This window comes from Danio aesculapii, chromosome 18 (genome assembly GCF_903798145.1).
Source record: "Danio aesculapii chromosome 18, fDanAes4.1, whole genome shotgun sequence".
In the NCBI taxonomy this organism is placed as follows: domain Eukaryota; kingdom Metazoa; phylum Chordata; class Actinopteri; order Cypriniformes; family Danionidae; genus Danio; species Danio aesculapii.
Genome location: NC_079452.1, coordinates 22398288 through 22419061, shown reverse-complemented (window position 1 = coordinate 22419061; position 20774 = coordinate 22398288). Strand labels below are relative to the sequence as shown.

Below are 20774 nucleotides of genomic sequence, written 5' to 3'. Positions count from 1 at the left end.
TACCATCATTACATGTTTATCAAATAATAGAATTATATATGAATTTAATGTATTTTTGAATAAATTAATGCATAGTAAAAACAAAAATAACCACAAAAAATACATTAAATGTTAAAAATCTAATGTAGCAAGACTGGAATATATATGTTGCTGTAAAACAATAACAACCTTTGCTTTATTTAAATAAAAAAAGGGGGAAATCCTTCCTGTATTTGCATTATTTTACCACTAAGGGGCAGAGTTTCTGTGAAGTATCTTAAAGCTGCTGCAAATGCTGTTTTAAATGGTAAGAGTAATTAAAACGCAATCATCAAATTACTGTGTGATAGGAAAACATTAAAACGCACCAGTAGAAATGACGATCTATCTATCTATCTATCTATCTATCTATCTATCTATCTATCTATCTATCTATCTATCTATCTATCTATCTATCTATCTATCTATCTATCTATCTATCTATCTATCTATCTATCTATCTATCTATCTATCTATTTTTATAGTTATTTTGAGGATATATTATCGGGCAAACTGCATGCAGCTACAGAAGAACGAGCGTGGAGATTAGCGTGCGTGTGTGTATGTGTGTGTGTTCAGTCATAATCTGTCTCTCAGAGCATCATCATCATCATCATCATCATGATCTCGTGTCATTCAGATGAGAGATTCAGAGAGCGCAGATCTCTCAGGATGCCCCTGTTTCTGCTCGGACAGCTTGGATAAGTTAAAAACAGCTTTAGTTCTGCAAAAGAATCGTGGGACAAAATAATAACATGATATACAAGATGATGCGAGGATACAGACCGGTGAGTTTCAGTTTTAGTTGCTTTATGTTTTTCTAATTAATTATTCGATTTATTCAAGTCATTGAGGCACATTCACAAACATGCATTCATCAAATGTAAAGCAAGTTCGATTTGCTTATGGATGTTTTTTGCAACCACTTATATACAGTACAGCTATAGTGTTTTTTTAAACCATATTATAGTGAAGTGTGTTATTATTCACAACACTTACAGCATATACTGTAATAAATACTGCACTGAAAAAAAGTGTTGCATGCAAAACTGTTGCAAACAATTTATTTGTGTTGAATTTAAACAAACAAATTACATTTTATAATGTTCAACTTAATTTATTTGTTTAAACTCAGGCCAAATCAATTGTTTACAACCACTTAACGTAAAAAAATTGAGTAAATCCAAGGAATCATCTTTGAATAATTTTTTTCAGTTGGTTTTTACTACTGTAAACTGTCCTGTAGCGAGCCTGGTGAAAGGGGTGGCTCTTTATTCTCAAAAAGAGGACGTTTTTGCAATCATACGCCTCATTTTCTGTTTAATTATGAGGCTTAAATACTGCATTTTAAGCACTATTTTGAGCTGCATTAGCTTGTCTAAGCTGAAATAAAAGGAATGAATGAAAATGCACCCTATCAGCAACTTCTCATTAATGAGAAAAGCATCTAATTAAACAACATCAGATGAAATGTAATTATCACTTGTATTATTAATGTTATTGTTATTAAAGTTAAAACTTCTATGTGAGTAAATGTTCACATTCAGAAGGTGATTAATAATTAAATGCAGTGGTTTTGTTTTTAGGTGACAGATATGTTTATCAAGAAAAAAAAGACTGAGACTCAATAACAAAATAATATTCGACACTAATATAACCTTTCTCAGATTTAGGATTATAGGATATCAGACATATAAGGTTATATTTAGCGATATTTTTAACATGAAATATGTTCTTGAACACACAAAATGTTTTTAAACACTTGCAGAATCTATAGATCATCATCTCATTTTCTTTTTGGCTTAGTCCCTTTATTAATCTGGGATCACCACAGTGGAATGAACCGCCAACTTATCCAGCATATGTTTTACGCAGCGGGTGCCTTTCCAGCTGCAACCCAGCACTGGAAAACATCGATACACACTCATTCACACACATGCACTACAGACAATTTAGCTTACCCAATTCACCTATAGAGCATGTGTTTGGACTGGGTTGGAAACCGGAGCACCCGGAGGAAACCCACGCCAACACGGGGAGAACATGCATTGCAAACTCCTCACAGAAATGCCAACTGACCCAGCAGAGGCTCGAACCAGTGACCTTCTTGCTGGGAGGCCACAGTGTTAACCACTACGCCACCACACCGCCCATATATATATAATCTCTATGGCTGAAGACCAAAAAGAATAAGTGCAGAAGGGGGACTTAAAACCCACACTGCAGTTTCAATTTGGCTTTTGTTTATTTTATTTAAACCACGGCTCTGAGGATTAGCTTTACCTCAGAAGACCCCAGTGTTTCACACACAACAGAAGTGTGTGTGTGTGTGTGTGTGTGTGTGTGTGTGTGTGTGTGTGCTCGTGTTGTAAGCTTGACTATTGCAATAACATTACATTTTGACCTTGTTGAGACATTTTTATGATCACAATGAGGAAAAAGGATCATGAAATCACACAGAATGAAGTATTTAAAAATACTGGCGCAGTGGGTAGCAGAATCGCCTGAAGGTCGCTGGTTTGAGCCTCGGCTGGGTCAGTTCCTCCAGGTGCTCCGATTTCCCCCACAGTCCAAAAACATGCGCTATAGAGGAATTGGGTGAGCTAAATTGTCCGTAGTGTATGTGTGTGAATGAGTGTGTATGGGTGGCGCAGTGGGTAGCAGAATCGCCTGAAGGTCGCTGGTTTGAGCCTCGCTTGTGTCAGTTGGCATTTCTATGTGGAGTTTGCATGTTCTCCCAGTGTTGGTGTGGGTTTCCTCCAGGTGCTCCGGTTTCCCCCACAGTCCAAACACATGCACTATAAGGCAATTGATGAACTAAATTGTCCATAGTGTATGAGTGTGAATGAGTGTGTATGGGTGCTTCCCAGTGCTAGGTTGCAGCTGGAACGGAATTCGCGGAATAAAACATGCTGGATAAGTTGGCGGTTCATTCCACTGTGGTAACCCCTGATTAATAAAAGGACTAAGCCGAAAATAAAATGAACGAATGAACATTTTATGACACAAACTTATAATAATATAACGTCATGGGTATGACACAGGTGATGCAACAGAGAGGGACTCATGAGCACATTGCTGATGTCTCCCAATTTTTCAAAAGGCTTTTAATCACACAGATTTCTTTGTAAAGTAAAACGCAAACAGTTTTCCAGTGAGGTGTAGTGTTGGTTTAGGGCGAGAGAAAATAATGTTTGTGCAGTATAAACACAATGTAAGTGATGTGTGTGTGTGGTGTTTTCCTCAGACGCCCGTCTCCAACTCCACCCTGTCGTTCTGTGGTTCTGATAACTCCTCCGCATATAAAGTGGATAACGGTCTGCTGAATAACGGATGCTTTCTGGATGCTCTCGATGTGGTTCCTCACGTTTTCCTGCTCTTCAGCACCTTCCCCATCCTCTTCATTGGTGAGAAAAGCTGTTTTTATTACACATGCTACTATGCACATGCTGCACATTGTATTGTGTGTAACACTGTCGTGTTGTCATGTTGTTGTGTTGTGTAGGCTGGGGCAGTCAGAGCTCTAAGGTCCACATCCACCACAGCACGTGGCTTCATTTCCCGGGTCATAACCTGCGCTGGCTGCTGACCGCCGTCCTGCTGTTCCTGCTGGTGTGTGAGATCGCGGAGGGAATCGTCTCTGACGGGTCAGAAACACTACACAACTACACATTATTTATTTAATAATACAGGAGTTGGACAATGAAACTGAAAGGCCTGGTTTTAGGGTGTAATAATCCATTAGTATGGTGTCGGGCCTCCTTTTGCGGCCAATACAGCATCAGTTGGTCTTGGGAATGACAGATACAGGTCCTGCACAGCAGTCAGAGGGATATTGAGCCGTTTATTGTTCAGGACACGATGTGATGCTGGGGGAGTAAACATTTCCTGACAGGAAATGCCATGATATTGCAGCCCAAACCATCACTGATTCCCCCATGCTTCACCCTGGGCATCAGCAGTCTGGGTGGGATGCTTCTTTGGGGCTTCTCCACACCGTAACTCTCCCAGATGTGGGAAAGACAGTGAAGGTGGACTCATCAGAGAACAATACACGTTTTACATTGTCCAGAACCCAAGATTTTCACTGCTGCATCATTAAAACCGGCGTTTGGCATTGGCACGAGTGACCAAAGTTTTGGCTATAGCAGCCGGCCATGTATATTGACCCTGTGGACATATAATCGATATAATCAGGGTTAGCAGCCGGACACTTCCTCTGGCGTCCACAGGTCCTCCTGTTGGATGTGGTTCTTCTTCTTGGTGCTTTGCTCATCACATTGACTTGCTGTTTTGGTCACAAATGCGCCAGCACACCAACAATCTGTCCTCTTCTGAACTCTGATATGTCACCCATAATGTTGTGTGCATAGCTGTATTTGAAGCAGAACTGTGCTGTTCCTCTGCTGATGAACCCTTCACACTCTGCTCTTACTGAAGATCAGTGAAGATTGAACACTAGTTGCTTTCTTTTAGCCATCAGACCTCCAGCACTACATTGGCCAGTGTTTCAGTTTCATTGTCATATGTGTTTAAATTCACTACATTTTTTCCACTTTAACACATGTAGTAGTGTATAATCTCTCAACTGCACTGTTCTGTTCCTCAGGTTTAATCAGTCTCGTCATCTTCACCTCTACATGCCGGCTGGTCTGGCTATACTCGCCGCCATCACATCCATCATCTACTACCACAACATCGAGACCTCCAACTTCCCAAAGCTGCTCATAGGTACAAACACACACTGATTCAAATGATCCATTCAGAGTGAGTCTCTTGTAAACAAATCACTGATTCAAATGATCCATTCAGATTGAATCTCTTGTAAACAACTCACTGATTCAAATGATCCATTCAGATTGAATCTCTTGTAAACAACTCACTGATTCAAACGATCCATTCAGAGTGAGTCTTCAGTAAACAACTCACTGATTCAAATGATCCATTCAGAGTGAGTCTCCAATAAACAACTCAGTGATTAAAATGATCCATTCAGAGTGAATCTCCAACAAACAACTCACTGATTCAAATGATTAATTCAGAGTGAGTATCTAGTAAACAACTCACTGATTCAGATGAACCATTCAGAGTGAGTATCTAGTAAACAACTCACCGATTCAAATGATCCATTCAGAGTGAGTATCCAGTAAACAACTCACTGATTCAAATGATCCATTCAGAGTGAGTCTCCAATAAACAACTGAGTGATTAAAATGATCCATTCAGAGTGAATCTCCGGTAAACAACTCACTGATTCAAATGATCCAATCAGAGTGAGTCTCCAGTAAACAACTCACTGATTAAAATGATCCATTCAGAGTGAGTATCATGTAAACAACTCACTGATTCAAATGAACCATTCAGAGTGAGTATCCAGTAAACAACTCACTGATTCAAATGATCCAATCAGAGTGAGTCTCCAGTAAACAACTCACCGATTCAAATGATCCATTCAGAGTGAGTATCCAGTAAACAACTCACTGATTCAAATGATCCATTCAGAGTGAGTATCCAGTAAACAACTCACTGATTCAAATGATCCATTCAGAGTGAGTATCCAGTAAACAACTCACTGATTCAAATGATCCATTCAGAGTGAGTATCCAGTAAACAACTCACTGATTCAAATGATCCATTTAGAGTGAAAATCCGGTAAACAACTCACTGATTCAAATGATCCATTCAGAGTAAGTCTCCAATAAACAACTCACTGATTCAAATGATCGATTCAAATTGAGTCTCCAGTAAACAACTCACTGATTCAAATGATCCATTCAGAGTGAGTCTCCAGTGAACAACTGATTCATATGATACCTTGAAAGTGAGTCTTTAGTAAATGACTCTGATTCCATTGATCAAGTCAGAGTGAGTTTATAGTAAACAACTCACTGATTAAACTGATTCAAATGATTCATTCAGAGTGAATCTCCAGTTAACAACTTACTGATTCAAATGACATGTTCAGCTTGAGTCTCTAGTGAATAACTCACTGATTCAGTCGATCTGTTATTATTGTGTCTCTACTTTTACTGCAGCGCTTGCTTTGTGTGCTTCATCCACCATTGCTCTTTTCTCCTCCAGCACTGCTGATCTACTGGACTTTGGCTTTTGTCACCAAAACCATCAAGTTTGTGAAGTACGATGATCACGGCATCGGTCTCCGGCAGCTGCGTTTCTGCATTACGGGTCTGCTGGCGCTGCTGTACGGCCTGATGCTCGGTGTGGAGGTCAACGTCATCCTGCGCAGGGTCAGTGCAAAGTCACACAGAGGATTATAGAGGATCCATCTGTGCAGAATAATGCAATATAGACAGATTAATGCACACGGTGTTTAATGGAACTCGTCTATAGGTCTGGTGCTCTTGTTAAACTGCTGACCTCAGAACTGCATTTTGATAATTAAATTGCAAAGTGCAGTGCACAGACATGTAGAAACAGCAACTGTGGTTATAGAGTTTTAGATATTCAAATGTGCAAATCACACACACAAACGAGAGTAAAAACCTGCTAATTAAACTGATCATTTATTGCACATAATGAAATAAACTTCTGATAAACTTCAAAAGTGTAATAAATGTGTAAAAAATTGTTTGATTTTCAGTGACACTTATTGCAAGCAAAAAACAATCTCAATAGACTATACAATTTATTTATTTATTAATTTATTTTATTTATTTACTTATTTAAGTGGAATGCATACAAATGTGTCTTTGATCATAAAATTGTACAGCTGTTGTAAATAAATAAATAAATAAATAAATAAATAAATAAATAAATAAATAAATAAATAAATAAATACGGATAAACTACAATATTAAAACTTAGATAGATTGATAGATGGATGGATGGATGGATGGATGGATGGATGGATGGATGGATGGATGGATGGATGGATGGATGGATGGATGGATGGATGGATGGATAGATAGATAGATAGATAGATAGATAGATAGATAGATAGATAGATAGATAGATAGATAGAAACAAACAGACAAACAAACAAACAAACAAACAAAATAAAACAAACAAACTATAGACTAATTCAATTACACAATGATTGAAATAAACAAGCAAACAAACAGACAGACAGACAGATAGACAGATAGATAGATAGATAGATAGACAGACAGACAGACAGACAGACAGACAGACAGACAGACAGACAGACAGACAGACAGACAGACAGACAGACAGACAGACAGACAGACAGACAGACAGATAGATAGATAGATAGATAGATAGATAGAATAAATAAATAAATAAATAAATAAATAAATAAATAAATAAATAAATAAATAAATAAATACGGATAAACTTCAATGCACAAAAAAGTCTTTGATCAAAAATTTGCTCAATTGTTGTACCAAAAATTCTGATAGACTTAAAGTGCAGTGGAAAAATAAAAATATAAACACTACATTAAATACATTTGTAGACTTTATAGACTAATTCAATTACACAATAATTGAAATAAACAAGCAAACAAAGAGACAGACGGACGGACGGACGGACAGACAGACAGACAGACAGACAGACAGACAGACAGATAGATAGATAGATAGAAACAAACAAACAAACAAACAAACAAACAAAAAATAAAACAATCAAACAAACAAAAATAAATAAATAAATTCAAATCTGTGCAATGCAAAAATAATATATTTGATTATATATGCAATAAATAAATAAATAAATAAATAAATAAATAAATAAATAAATAAATAAATAAATAAATAAATAAATAAGGATAGAGTTTAGAAGTTTTAAAATTTTATAATTAAAGTGTTCAATTGTTAAAAAGTTCTTATCGACTTAAAGTGCAGTGAAACAGTAAAAATAAAAACAATATTGCAGTAAATACATTGGTAGATTTGATAAACTAATTGAATTGCACAATTATTGAAATAAACAACCAACCAACCAACAAACAAACAAATAAATAAATAAATTAATTAAATAATTAATTAATATTTATTTATTTCATTCAAAACTGTGCAGTGCATAAACTATAATTTTGATAATATCACAATGTACATAAATCAGTGCTGTTTTATATGTCAATTGCATATTTTGGTATTAAAAATAAATGACTAAATTACATTAAGTGTAAGAATAAAAGAAAAGAAAAAAGAAATAAAATATTTTTCACAATTGAAGTGTGCCATTATTACAAACAAAAATAAATACCTTCAGACTGCATATTGTTTGACTAAATTGCATAAATACACAATTTATTCAAAACATTGTGCATAAACAATATATTTGATAATATATGCAATGTACAAATATCAGTGTGTTTTTTAAAATTCAATTGCACATTTTGGCATTAAAAATAAATAACTACATTATAAGCATAAGAAGTTTAATAATACACAAAAAATAAATAGGTTTTTAATTAAAGTGCTCAATTATTGCAAAGAAACAGACAAATAAATAAATACATTCTGATAATGCATCTTTGTTGACTAAAATTGATTAATTATTGCAATTGGAAAATAAGTGCACCTTCAAAAAAACACTATTGCATTAAACACATTGATAGACTTGATTTGAATTGCACAATTATTTAAACAAAAAACAAACAAACAAACAAAAATAGTAAATAAATAAATGAATAAATTCAAAACTGTGTGCAGTGCATAAATAAATATTTCATTATGTATGCAATAAATCAATCAATCAATCAATCAATCAATCAAACTGCAATTGGAAAATAAACAATATGTGTGAAATGCATAAAATAAAATAAGTGCAGGATCTCTGATAAAATCCACGGGTAACCACCGACCTTTAAAGTCAGCGGTGAGGACACTGATGTTTTAGGTACGACATGATCCTCTCTGTTGCATAATAGCAGTGCTGCGGCTCGAAGTGAGATTAAAATGCTGAAAACCCAGGCCGACTGTGCTGTACTGCTCAATAAAAAGGCACGGCATGCGCTGCACAATGAACTTGTGTTGCCGTCCGACAGCTGTTTGTCCAGATCTCTCTGGATGGGGAAAATCCTGCACTTTCCGCGTGCCTTGCTAAGCTGTTTATGGGGATGTTTGTGTTGTTTCTGAGGAGAACAGAGATTCAATCCAGGTCTTGAACTAATGACTGCTAAAAATGAACGTTCATAACTCATCACGAGGATAATCCCGTCTCATTAGTGAACCGTGCTCGGCCTCATGACTGTTTAATAACATTTCAGTCAATTACAAAGTCAGGCTGTTTGCTGGACAGAACTGCGCTATAGGCTTCATATTCATGATTCATTTCCAGCAGTGATGAATCAATAAATCAGGGCTGATGGTTTAATCCTGACCAATCACATACAAAACAAAAGTTAATAATTATAATTATAATTTTGCGTGTACTGTGTATATTTATTATGTAAATATGAAGACAAACATCCTTGTATTTATATTTTGATTGCACTGCTGGAACAGAGAAAGTAAAGGTTCTGGAAATAAACCTCGACCCCATCCATGCCTCACTGATTCGCTTGTCTAAATGCAAATAATTTAAAGGGATAGTTCACCCAAAAATGAAAATTTACTCACGATTTACTCATGATTTGGGGTTGAACACACAAGAAGATATTATGAAGAAAACCATTGACTGAGTATTTGTTTTTTCCTAATATTAAAGTCAATGGTTACAGGTTTCAAGCTTTCTTCAAAATATCTTCCTTGGTGTTCAACAAGAGAAACAAACTCATAAATGTTTGAAACAAGTGAAGAGCAAGTAAATAATGACAGCATTTTAATTTTTGGGTGAACTGCTGCTCTGCTGGAACAGAGAAAGTAAAGGTTCTGGAAATAAACCTCGACCCAGTCAATGCCTTCACTGATTCTCTTGTCTAAATGTAAATAATTTAAAGGGATAATTCACCCAAAAAGGAAACCTTACACATGATTACTGACATACAGGAAGATATTTTGAAGAAAACCATTGACTTCTATAGTATTTCTTTTTCCTAATATTGAAGTCAATGGTTACAGATTTTAAACTTTCTTCAAAATATCTTCTTTGGTGTTCAACAGGAGAAACAAACTCATAAATGTTTGGAACAAGTGAAGGGTGAGTAAATGACATTTATTTTTGATTTGGGTGAACTGCTGCTCTGCTGAAACAGAGAAAGTAAAGGTTCTGGAAATAAACCTCGACTCAGTTAATGCCTCACTGATTCGCTTGTCTAGTTTAAAGGGATAATTCACCCAAAAAGGAACATTTTCTCACGATATACTGACCCTCAAGTAGTTATTATGAGTTTATTTCTTGTTGGACACACAAGAAGAAAACCGAAATCCATTGACTTGTATGTTATTTCTTTTTCCTAATATTGAAGTCAATGGTTACAGGTTTCAAGCTTTTTTCAAAATACCTTCTTTATTGTTTAACAGAAGAAACAAACTCATAAATGTTTGGAACAAGTGAACAGCAAGTAAATAATGACAGCATTTTCATTTTTGGGTGAACTGCTGCTCTGCTGGAACAGAGAAAGTAAAGGTTCTGGAAATGAACCTCGTCAATGCCTTCACTGATTCTCTTGTCTAAATGCAAATAATTTAAAGGGATAGTTCACCCTAAAATAAAAAAATGTACTCACTGTTTACTGACCCTCAAGTGGTTAATGTGAGATTTTTTGTGTTGAACATACAAGAAGAAATTAAGAAGAAAACCATTGACTTCCATAATATATTTGTTTTTCCTACTATGGAAGTCAATGACTATTTAAAATTAAAAGTTTTACCTCTTTCCATCAGGGAAAACCAGCAACAATCAAGAATGCATGATTAGATGCTGTCATGGCTTTGCAATTAAAATAATGTGATTATAATGGAAGTCAATGGGGCAAAAACAGACACCAACATAACCAAAGGGGAGTCAATCTGCCAAGAGTGTATTGTTGAGTTTTTGAAAAATTTTAAAGCATTTTCCCAAAACATGTGTCAAAATAAGACTTGTGGCTAAAAATCTTTCCATTTGCTGAAACAGAGCAAATTGTGGCCAAATTGTAGAGTAAAGGAACTAGTTTGATGTTGAAATGAAAGCACTGGTCTGAGTGTTGCCTAATGGTTGTGTTTTGGTTTTTCCAGCGTTACATGTGGTTTGCGTGTCCCACTGAGGTCAAGCCTCCGGATGACCTGCAGGATCTCGGCGTTCGCTTTCTTCAGCCGTTTGTTAACCTGCTGTCCAAGAGCACATACTGGTGGATGAACACGTTTATCACCTCCGCACACCAGCGGCCCATCGACCTGAAGACCATCGGCAAACTGCCCAAATCCATGAGGGCTCTGAGCAACTTCCAGCGGCTCCGCAAGGCCTTCGACTCGCAGATGGTACATGCATCTATATCACTGAATTAAAGTCGCCAAATCAAAATATACTCTTCTTACATGCAAAAATGCTGGAACAGAGAAAGTAAAGGTTCTGGAAATAAACCTCAACCCCATCAATGCCTCACAGATTCTCTTGTCTAAATACAAATAATTTATTATAAGGAATAAGGGATAGTTCAATCAAAAATCTAAATTTACTCACTACTTACTGACCCTCAAGTGGTTAAAGAAACCTTTATGTGTTTCCTTCTTTTCTATCACTCGCAGATGGCACATTCATTTATATCACTGGGGTAAAGTCGCCCTCGAAATGACTTTTCAACACTTCTGGTCACATGAACTGCCTTTAGGGCGGGGCTATCAGTGCTTTAGGGTGGAGCTATCAGTTCTTTAGGTCTGTTAGTCCTTTAGGGCAGGGCTAGCAGTGCTTTAAGGCAGTGCTATTAGTCCTTTAGGGCGGGTCCATTTGTCATTTAGGGCAGGGCTATCAACGCTTTAGGGCGGAGCTATCAGTACTTTAGGGTGGGGCTTTCAGTTCTTTAGGTCTACTAGTCCTTAAGGATGGGGCTATCAGTTATTTTAGGGCAGGGCTATCAGTGCTTTAGGGTGGGGCTATCAGTTATTTAGGGCTATTAATCCTTTAGAGCAGGGCTACCATTGCTTTAGGGAGGAGCTATTAATCCTTTGGGGCGGGGCTATATGTTCTTTAAAGCGAGGCTGTCAATGCTTTAGGGTTGTGCTATAGGTCTTTTAGGGTGAAGCGATCAGTGCTTAAAGGCGCTGCTATTAGTCTTTTAGGGCGGGGATATCAGTTGATTTAGGGTGGGGCTATCAGTGCTTTAGGGAGGAGCTATCAGTCCTCTTGAGCGTGGCTATATGATCTTTAAAAGGGGGGTTGTCAATGCATTAGGGTGTTGCTATACTGTAGGTCCTTTAGGGCAGAGCTATTAGTGCATAAAGACGGTGCCTTTAGTCTTTTAGTGTGGGGCTATCAGTGCTTTAAGGAGGAGCTATCAAGCCTATAGGGCGGGGCTATACAATCTTTAAAGCTAGGCTATCAATGCTTTAGGGTGGTGCTATAGGTCCTTTAGGGCGGAGCTATCAGTGTTTAAAGGTGGTGCTATTAGTCCTTTAGGGCAGAGTTATCAGTGCTTTAGGGAGGAGATATCAGTCCTTTAAGGCGGGGGTTTCAGTTCTTTAGAGCAGGCTCTCAGTGGGCATCTTCTTTCTGCTCTGATTTTGTCCATTGTTAAATGTTCCTTTATTTTGTTAGCACAGCTCTTCTTTCAACAATCCAATCCATTTACAAAGAATGAACTCATGCACCACCCTACAATGTTTATTTTTCTAATTTCAGGACTGTTTCAGGTGGATGAACTTCACAATATTGAAAAAAGTACAATCATATCCTTCATTTCATGGCAAATTTAAAGGGATAGTTCACACACAAAAAATGAACATTTACTCACTATTTACTCTCCCTCAAGTGGTTTTAAACCTGTTTGAGTTTGTTTCATCTGTTGAACACTAAAGAAAATATTTTGAAGAATGTCAGAAACATGCAATCTCTGACTTTCATTGTAATAACAAAAAATCTTTAAAAATTGAATGATTCTGTCCACAACAAAGTGCCCCACAGTGTGAAAAATGCACATGACATTACTCAAATGTAATGTGCAAATGTTTGGGCCATATGTAAAGGCCAGCAATACAGAATGTGAATTTCCCGGAAGATTTCTGCATGTAAGCAGAAGTTGCGTAAGTTGAAACAGAGAATGAGTTTCTCTGCCAAATTCACAGATCTGCAGTCTCTGATGTTATGCATCTGTGTTTTGATCCTGATCCCTCTTGTTTTTTTGGTTGCTTTGAGTGATATCCACTTGTATAACCAGACGGAGTGTGTCCTAATACAGCTGAACTCCTTTTATCCCCTTTTGTCCTAAAAAACAGTGAGGACTTCACAAACACTTCAGATTAACAATCTTACGTAAGACATGCGAGAAGTGTGGAATTTATATAATCTGGTACATCAGTTACTAAATTACCAGTTTGAGGATGATTAAAATGTAATGTAGTCACAGAATCTCATAATCTTTCTCTGGCATAAACATGGTTTTGTCGTTATGTAGCTAAAAATAATACGCTTTAAAATGATTTGCTAATGTTCACTGTAAGTAAATGTTATTTATGAATGTTTTTGATCAAGAACATCTTGTTCATTTTTTGGCAAACATTACAGGAACATTTCGTGCAAACATCACTGAACACTATACTTTCGACTGCTCTGAAATAACATCACAAAAAGGTTTCAGCTGAATGGTTTCAGAAAACTCATTGCGCTAATGTTTTAGGAGTGTTATTATAAAGACCAGAAAGGTTTTAAGTTTTTCTAAGTTTCCCATTAGGTTCCCTATTGATCATGGCCTCCCGATCATCCCAATCCACTGAATTGGCTCTATCACTGTCTCTCCACTCCAGCTATAGCTGGTGTGTGGTGAGCGCACTGGCGCTGTTGTTCTGTGGCTGCCGCAGTTAAGACCACTTCAAGATTGTGAAGTGCTTTGAGTCTTTGGCCATATACACTAAATGCACTAAATACACATTACATTACAGCAAAAAGAACATTTCAGACAGTTTTATGAACGCACTTTAAATGTTTAAGTATTGTTCAGTGTTTTTATACTATTTTTATATAATGGATTTATTATAAAGTGTTATGTAGCTTTGCAAACATTATTATTTGAGAAGATTATTAAAGATAATTTTGACGTAACAGTCTAATAATTGTACTGTAGAATGCTTGTTCATGACATTGAGAGAACCTTGCCAGAACATTAGCCAAAGTTAAAAAAGTTATATAAAAATATGTCTTAAAGATGTTTATATATTATTCATTTATTTTATGTTTTTAATTGCATTCAATTGAATTCAATTCAGTTAAATAAAATCAGTTTAGGGCAACACAGTGGCTCAGTGCTTAGCAATGTGGCCTCACAGCAAGAGGGTCGCTGGTTCCAGCCCCGGCTGGGTCAGTTGCCATTTCAGTGTGGAGTTTGCATGTTCTCCCCGTGTTGGTGTGGGTTTCCTTTGGGTGCTCCGTTTTCCCCCACAGTCCAAACACATGCGCTATAGGGGAATTGATTAACTAAATTGGCCGTAGTGTATGTGTGTGTGTGTGTGTGTGTGTGTGTGTGTGTGTGTGTGTGTGTGTGTGTGTGTGTGTGTGTGTGAGAGAGAGTGCATGGGTACCTCCCAGTACTCGGTTGCAGCTGGAAGGGCATCCGCTGTGTAAAACATTTGCTGGACAAGTTGGTGGTTCATTCCACTGTGGCGACCCCTGAATAATAAAGGGACTAAGCCGAAAAAGAAAATGAATGAAAGAATGAGAATTCAGTTCAATTCAATTCCATCCAGTTCAGTTCAGTTCACTTAAATTCAATTCAATTACATTACATTCAGTTAAATAAAATGTTATGTCTACAGTTTTTCACACACTCTAATAATGTGTGTGTGTGTGTGTGTGTGTGTGCGTGCGTGCGTGCGTGCGTGCGCGTGTGTGTGTGTGTGTGTCAGGAGTCGGGGTGTGTGCGGCCGCAGGGCTCCGGCTGGATGTGGCGTTCTCTGCGTCAGGCGTTCGGGGCTCCGCTCCTGCTCAGCATCAGCTTCCGCTTCCTGTCAGACTTGCTGGGCTTCGCTGGACCGCTCTGCATCTCAGGCATCCTGCAGCACATCAGCAGAGACAATCACAGCGCTCCACCACCTGTAAATACACACATAATACACATCAATTACATTTACATTTAAATACTCATCCATCCATCTATATACCCATGCATTCATTTATTTATATGCTCACCAATCCATCCATTTATCTATATAACCATACATCCAACCAACCAACCACCCACCCAACAAATCAACTAATCAACCAACCTCCCACCTACTGACTTAGTCAACCAACCAACCACTGACTTACAGACCCAACCAACTGACCGTTCGTCCATCCGTCTGTCTGTCTGTCCGTCCGCCCGTCCGTCCGTCCGTCCGTCTGCCCAACCAACCAACCAACCACAGAATTACACACCCCAACCAACCAACCAACCTACCATCTATCCATCCATCCTTCCATCCATCCATCCATTCAAACAAACAACCAAACCAGCCAACCAACCAACCAACCACAGAATTACACACCCCAACCAACCAACCACCTAACCATGCATCCATCCATCCATCCATCCATTCATCCTTTCATCCATCCATCCATCCATTCATCCATTTATCCTTTCATCCATCCATTCATCTATTCATCCTTTCATCCTTTCATCCATCCATCCATCCATCCATCCATTCATCCTTTTATCCATCCATCCATCCATCCATTCAAACAAACAACCAACCACCCAACCAACCAACCAACCAACCAACCACCCAACCGTCCATCCATCCATCCATCCATCCATCCATCCATCCATCCATCCATCCATACATCCATCCATACATCCATCCATACATCCGTCCAACCAACCACCCAATCAACCAACCAACCAATCAACAAGCCAACCAACCAACCACCCAAACGTCCATCTGTCTTTCCATCCATCCATCCATCCAACCAACCAACCAACCAACCAACCAACCAACCAACCAACCAACCAACCAACCACCTATCCATCCTTCCATCCATCCATCCATCCATCCATCCATCCATCCATCCATCCATCCATCCATCCTTCCATCCATCCATTCATCCTTTCATCCATCCATCCATTCATCCATCCATTCAAACAAACAACCAAACCAGCCAGCCAACCAACCAACCACCCAACCAACCAACCAACCAACCATCCATCCATCCATCCATCCATCCATTCTACCGTCCATCCGTCTGTCCATCCATCCATCCATCCATCCAACCACCCAACCAACCATCCATCCGTCTAACCATCCATACATCCATCCATCCATCTGTCTGTCTGTCCATCCAACCAACCAACTTACCCCAAAGACCCACCCATCCATCCACCCATCCAGACATCAATCCATCCAACCAACCAACCAATCCACCATCCACCATCCATCCTTCCATTTCCTCCTTCCGTTTCCTCCAGTAATGTCAGTGTTGTGCTCCTGCAGGTGAAGCTGTTGGGGGTCCACTTCATCTCCTCAGAGGTGTTTTTTGCGAATGCGTATGTTCTGGCAGTTCTGCTGTTTCTGGCTCTGCTTCTGCAGAGAACATTCCTACAGGCCTCTTATTACGTCGCTATCGAGACCGGAATAAATCTCAGAGGAGCCATTCAGGTATGATCTATTAAATCAGCTCTGATGTTTTTATGTTACAGTATGTTGAACACCTGAAGACTTGTGTTTGTGCATATAATCTTTAAACTCTGTGTCATGAATGAGATCTCTTGACTGCAAAACAAATCTACCTTTTGGTAAAAATAAAGTAACCAAACCTAACCTTTCCAACAGACTAAGATCTACAATAAGATCATGCGCCTGTGCACATCTAACATGTCAATGGGTGACATGACCACGGCTCAGATCTGCAACTTAGTGGCCCGTGACACTAACCAACTCATGTGGTTCTTCTTTCTGTGTCCAAACCTGTGGGCCATGCCAGTTCAGGTAAGCATAATGTATATATGCATGCATGCACGTACTGCACGTTTAGACCTTACAGGGTTTTTTTACGGTTAAATACTGACAACACTGACATTTAGTCACTGTAATGGTTTGATTAGCATCAAGGTGTGCTGGTCTTATAATAAGTTGTGTTATTGTCGTGTGTAGATTGTGATTGGAGTTTTGCTGCTGTATTATCTGCTGGGAGCCAGCGCTCTGATCGGTGCGACCGTCATCATGGTTTTGGCTCCTCTGCAATATTTTGTGGCGACTCGACTCTCACGAGCACAGAAGAGCACACTGGTGAGCAGATCTCTCATCATATATTATTCTGGATTATGTAATCAGATTACAAAAATTCGGTACTTGTAATTAGAGTAAACTACTTTTTAAATATACTGTTAATCAAATTACTGTCACTTTTTAATAGATTACATGTTTACATATTGCAGTATTTACATATGAGTGAATGAATGAATAAACAAATGAACGAACAAATAAGTAAGTCAGCCAGTGTTTATCCTGAAATACTTCTGACAACATTTAGAATGTTCTATAACGTTTTCTTTTTTAATTAAATGTGATACGTCTTAGTTAAGTCATTGTTAAGTTTTAACATCCTTTAGAGCCTATATACTGTACTGTACATCAGCATGAGTCCATCCATCCATCCATCCATTCATCCTTTCATCCATCCACCCATTCCAACAAACAACCAAACCAGCCAACCAACCAACCAACCAACCACCCAACCGTCCAACCGTCCATACATCCATCCATCCATCCATCCATCCATCCAAGCAACCAACCAACCGACCAACCAACCAACCAACCAACCGTCCAACCGTCCATCCATCCATCCATCCATCCATCCATCCAAGCAACCAACCAACCAACCAACCAACCAACCAACCGTCCAACCGTCCATCCATCCATCCATCCATCCATCCATCCAAGCAACCAACCAACCAACCAACCAACCAACCAACCACCCAACCGTCCAACCGTCCATACATCCATCCATCCATCCAACCAACCAACCAACCAACCAACCAACCAACAAGCCAATCAACCAACTACCAAAAATGTCCGTCTGTCTGTTTGTCCGTCCATCCATCCATCCATCCATCCTTCCGTCCATCCGATCCATCCATCCAACCACCCAACTAACCAACCAACCAACCAACCAACCACCTATCCATCCATCCTTCCATCCATATATTGATCCATCCTTCCATCCATATGTCCATCCATTCAACTGTCCATCCGTTGGTCCATCCATCCATCCAACCAACCAACCAACCAACTTACCAACCAACCAATCAACCACCCAACCGTCCGTCTGTCCATCCATCCATCCATCCATCCAACCAACCAACCAACCAACCAACCAACCAACCAACAAGCCAATCAACCAACTACCAAAAATGTCCGTCTGTCTGTCTGTCTGTCCGTCCATCCATCCATCCATCCATTCATCCATCCATCCATCCATCCATCCTTCCGTCCATCCGATCCATCCATCCAACCACCCAACTAACCAACCAACCAACCAACCACCTATCCATCCCTCCATCCATATATCGATCCATCCTTCCATCTATACGTCCATCCATTCAACCGTCCATCCGTCGGTCCCTCCGTCCATCCAACCAACCAACCAACCAACCAACCAGTGTTATAATTTCATACCCTCAGATTTCCAGTGTGTCTGAAGTAAAGGTTGTGTGTGTTATTTTCAGGAATACACCAGTGAGAGACTGAAGAAGACCAATGAGCTGCTGAGAGGAATCAAGCTCTTAAAGCTGTACGCCTGGGAGCACATCTTCAGATCCAGCGTGGAGGAAACACGCAGACAAGAGCTGACCAGCCTGAGGACGTTTGCACTCTACACATCCCTCTCCAGTGAGGACACTTACACACACACGTTGTCACACACAGAGATATGTACACCCACATACATCCACGCATATGCATGCATGCACGTATGTGTGAACACACACATGCATGCACACACACATACACACACACTAGCATGCACACACACACACACACACTCACACATAAACAAGCAAACAAACTGCTAATTATTCATTCATTCATTTTTCTTCAGCTTAGTCCCTTATTTATTAGGGGTCGCCACAGTGGAATGAACCAATAACTATTCCAGCATATGTTTTACACAGCTGATGCAACCCAGTACTGGGAAACACCCATGCAAACTCATTCACACATTTCTTTTTCTCTTCAGTCTTCATGAATGCTGCCATCCCGATAGCTGCTGTTCTCACAGTGAGTCTGCATTTCATCCTCATCTATTATTCTCTCTCGTCTGTATAACTGCAGGACTTCATGTGTGTCTGTGTGTGTGTGTGTGTTTGTTTTCATGTGCATGCATGTGTCTGTTTGCATGCATGTGCGTGTGTGCATGTCTGTGTGTATATGCATGTGTTTGTATGTGCATGCATGTGTGTGCATTCATGACTATGTGCATATACATCTGTGTGTGTGTGTGTGTGTGTGTGTGTGTGTGTGTGTGTGTGTGTGTGTGTGTTTGCATGCATGACTGTGTGCACATGCATGTGTGTATGCATGCATGTGTGTGTGTTCATTCATGTCTGTGTGCATATGCATGTGTGTGTGTATGCATACATATATGTGTGTGTGTGTGTGTGTGTGTGTGTGCATGCATGTGTGTGCATTCATGTCTGTGTGCATATACATGCATGTGTGTGTGTCTGTGCATGCATGTGTATGTATGTGTGTGTGTGTGCGTGCGTGGCAGATCTTCGTGGTTCATGTGCACCTGCAGAGCTCCTCAGACTTCGCTCTGTCTCCTGCGGTGGCGTTCGGCTCGCTGTCGCTCTTCCACATCCTGGTGACGCCTCTGTTTCTGCTGTCCAGCGTCCTGCACTCCACAGTCAAGGCGCTCGTCAGGTCAGCATCAGACACTGCAGTTGCTAATACTGACTGTCTGGCTGAGTTTCACGCGTCTCCTTTCTCCTCAGTGTGCAGAAGCTGAGTGAGTTTCTGTCCAGCGCAGAGATCGAGACGGATCAGGATCCTGTCGCACAAACGCCAACAAACAACAACGGAAACATCAAGTCTGTGGTCAGTTCAGTCTCGAAAACACACATTCAGTTTCAGCATTTCTGTTGTTGCATATAAGCCCTCCTCTGAATGTTTTTCTTGTTCAAATATTTCCCAATTGATGTTGAACAGATTCAGGAATATTTCACAGTATTTCGTACAATATTTGTTCTTCTGGAGAAAGTCTTATTTGTTTTATTTCGGCTAGAATAAAAGCAGTTTTTATTTTTTAAAACCCATTTTAAGGTCAATATTATTAGCCCCCTTCAGCAATATTAGATTTGGATTGTCTCCAGAATAAACCACTGTTATACAATGACTTGCCTAATTACCCTAACTTTACCCTAATTACCCTAGTGAAGCCTTTAAATGTCACGTTAAGCTGAATACTAGTGTCTTGAAGAATATCTAGTCTAATATTATGTGCTGTCATCATAAATATATCACAAATAAATGTTTCTACAGGTGGTTTGTCAAGCCCACTCACCTGTGAGAGGCACACTCAGAAATGCAGTGTTTTCTTCCTGCATGCTTTTCCTGAAATTGTGCATGAGTGTTTGAGTGTTTCCTGCAGTATTGACCGGTGTTCTCCATCTGTTCTCAGTATGCGCTTCAGCTGCAGGCCAAACTGGTGAACCGTAAGAATAAAGCCAAACAAGATGTAAACAGAAACTTTGAGCAGCAGGACCAGGAGCTCAGAGCCTCGGCACA

The 20774-nt window shown here is 39.3% G+C and overlaps 1 protein-coding gene across 3 annotated transcripts in view; it reads left to right on the top strand.

Annotated features, from left to right (window-relative positions):
- The first annotated feature begins 704 nt into the window (after positions 1–704).
- Positions 705–20774, top strand: part of abcc8b (ATP-binding cassette, sub-family C (CFTR/MRP), member 8b) — a 45776-nt gene continuing 25706 nt past the window's right edge. For all 3 annotated transcript variants that reach the window (XM_056478770.1, XM_056478769.1, XM_056478768.1), the window contains exons 1-15: positions 705–806; positions 3266–3425; positions 3524–3665; positions 4628–4749; positions 6100–6266; positions 11103–11345; positions 14919–15107; positions 16482–16646; positions 16821–16976; positions 17142–17276; positions 18716–18878; positions 19225–19265; positions 19759–19910; positions 19982–20084; positions 20668–20774. The exon at positions 20668–20774 is cut by the window's right edge and continues 25 nt beyond it. In XM_056478770.1, coding sequence (XP_056334745.1) covers positions 774–806; positions 3266–3425; positions 3524–3665; positions 4628–4749; positions 6100–6266; positions 11103–11345; positions 14919–15107; positions 16482–16646; positions 16821–16976; positions 17142–17276; positions 18716–18878; positions 19225–19265; positions 19759–19910; positions 19982–20084; positions 20668–20774 — 2078 coding nt within the window. In that variant the 5' untranslated portion in view covers positions 705–773. The remainder of the gene's footprint in view (positions 807–3265; positions 3426–3523; positions 3666–4627; positions 4750–6099; positions 6267–11102; positions 11346–14918; positions 15108–16481; positions 16647–16820; positions 16977–17141; positions 17277–18715; positions 18879–19224; positions 19266–19758; positions 19911–19981; positions 20085–20667) is intronic.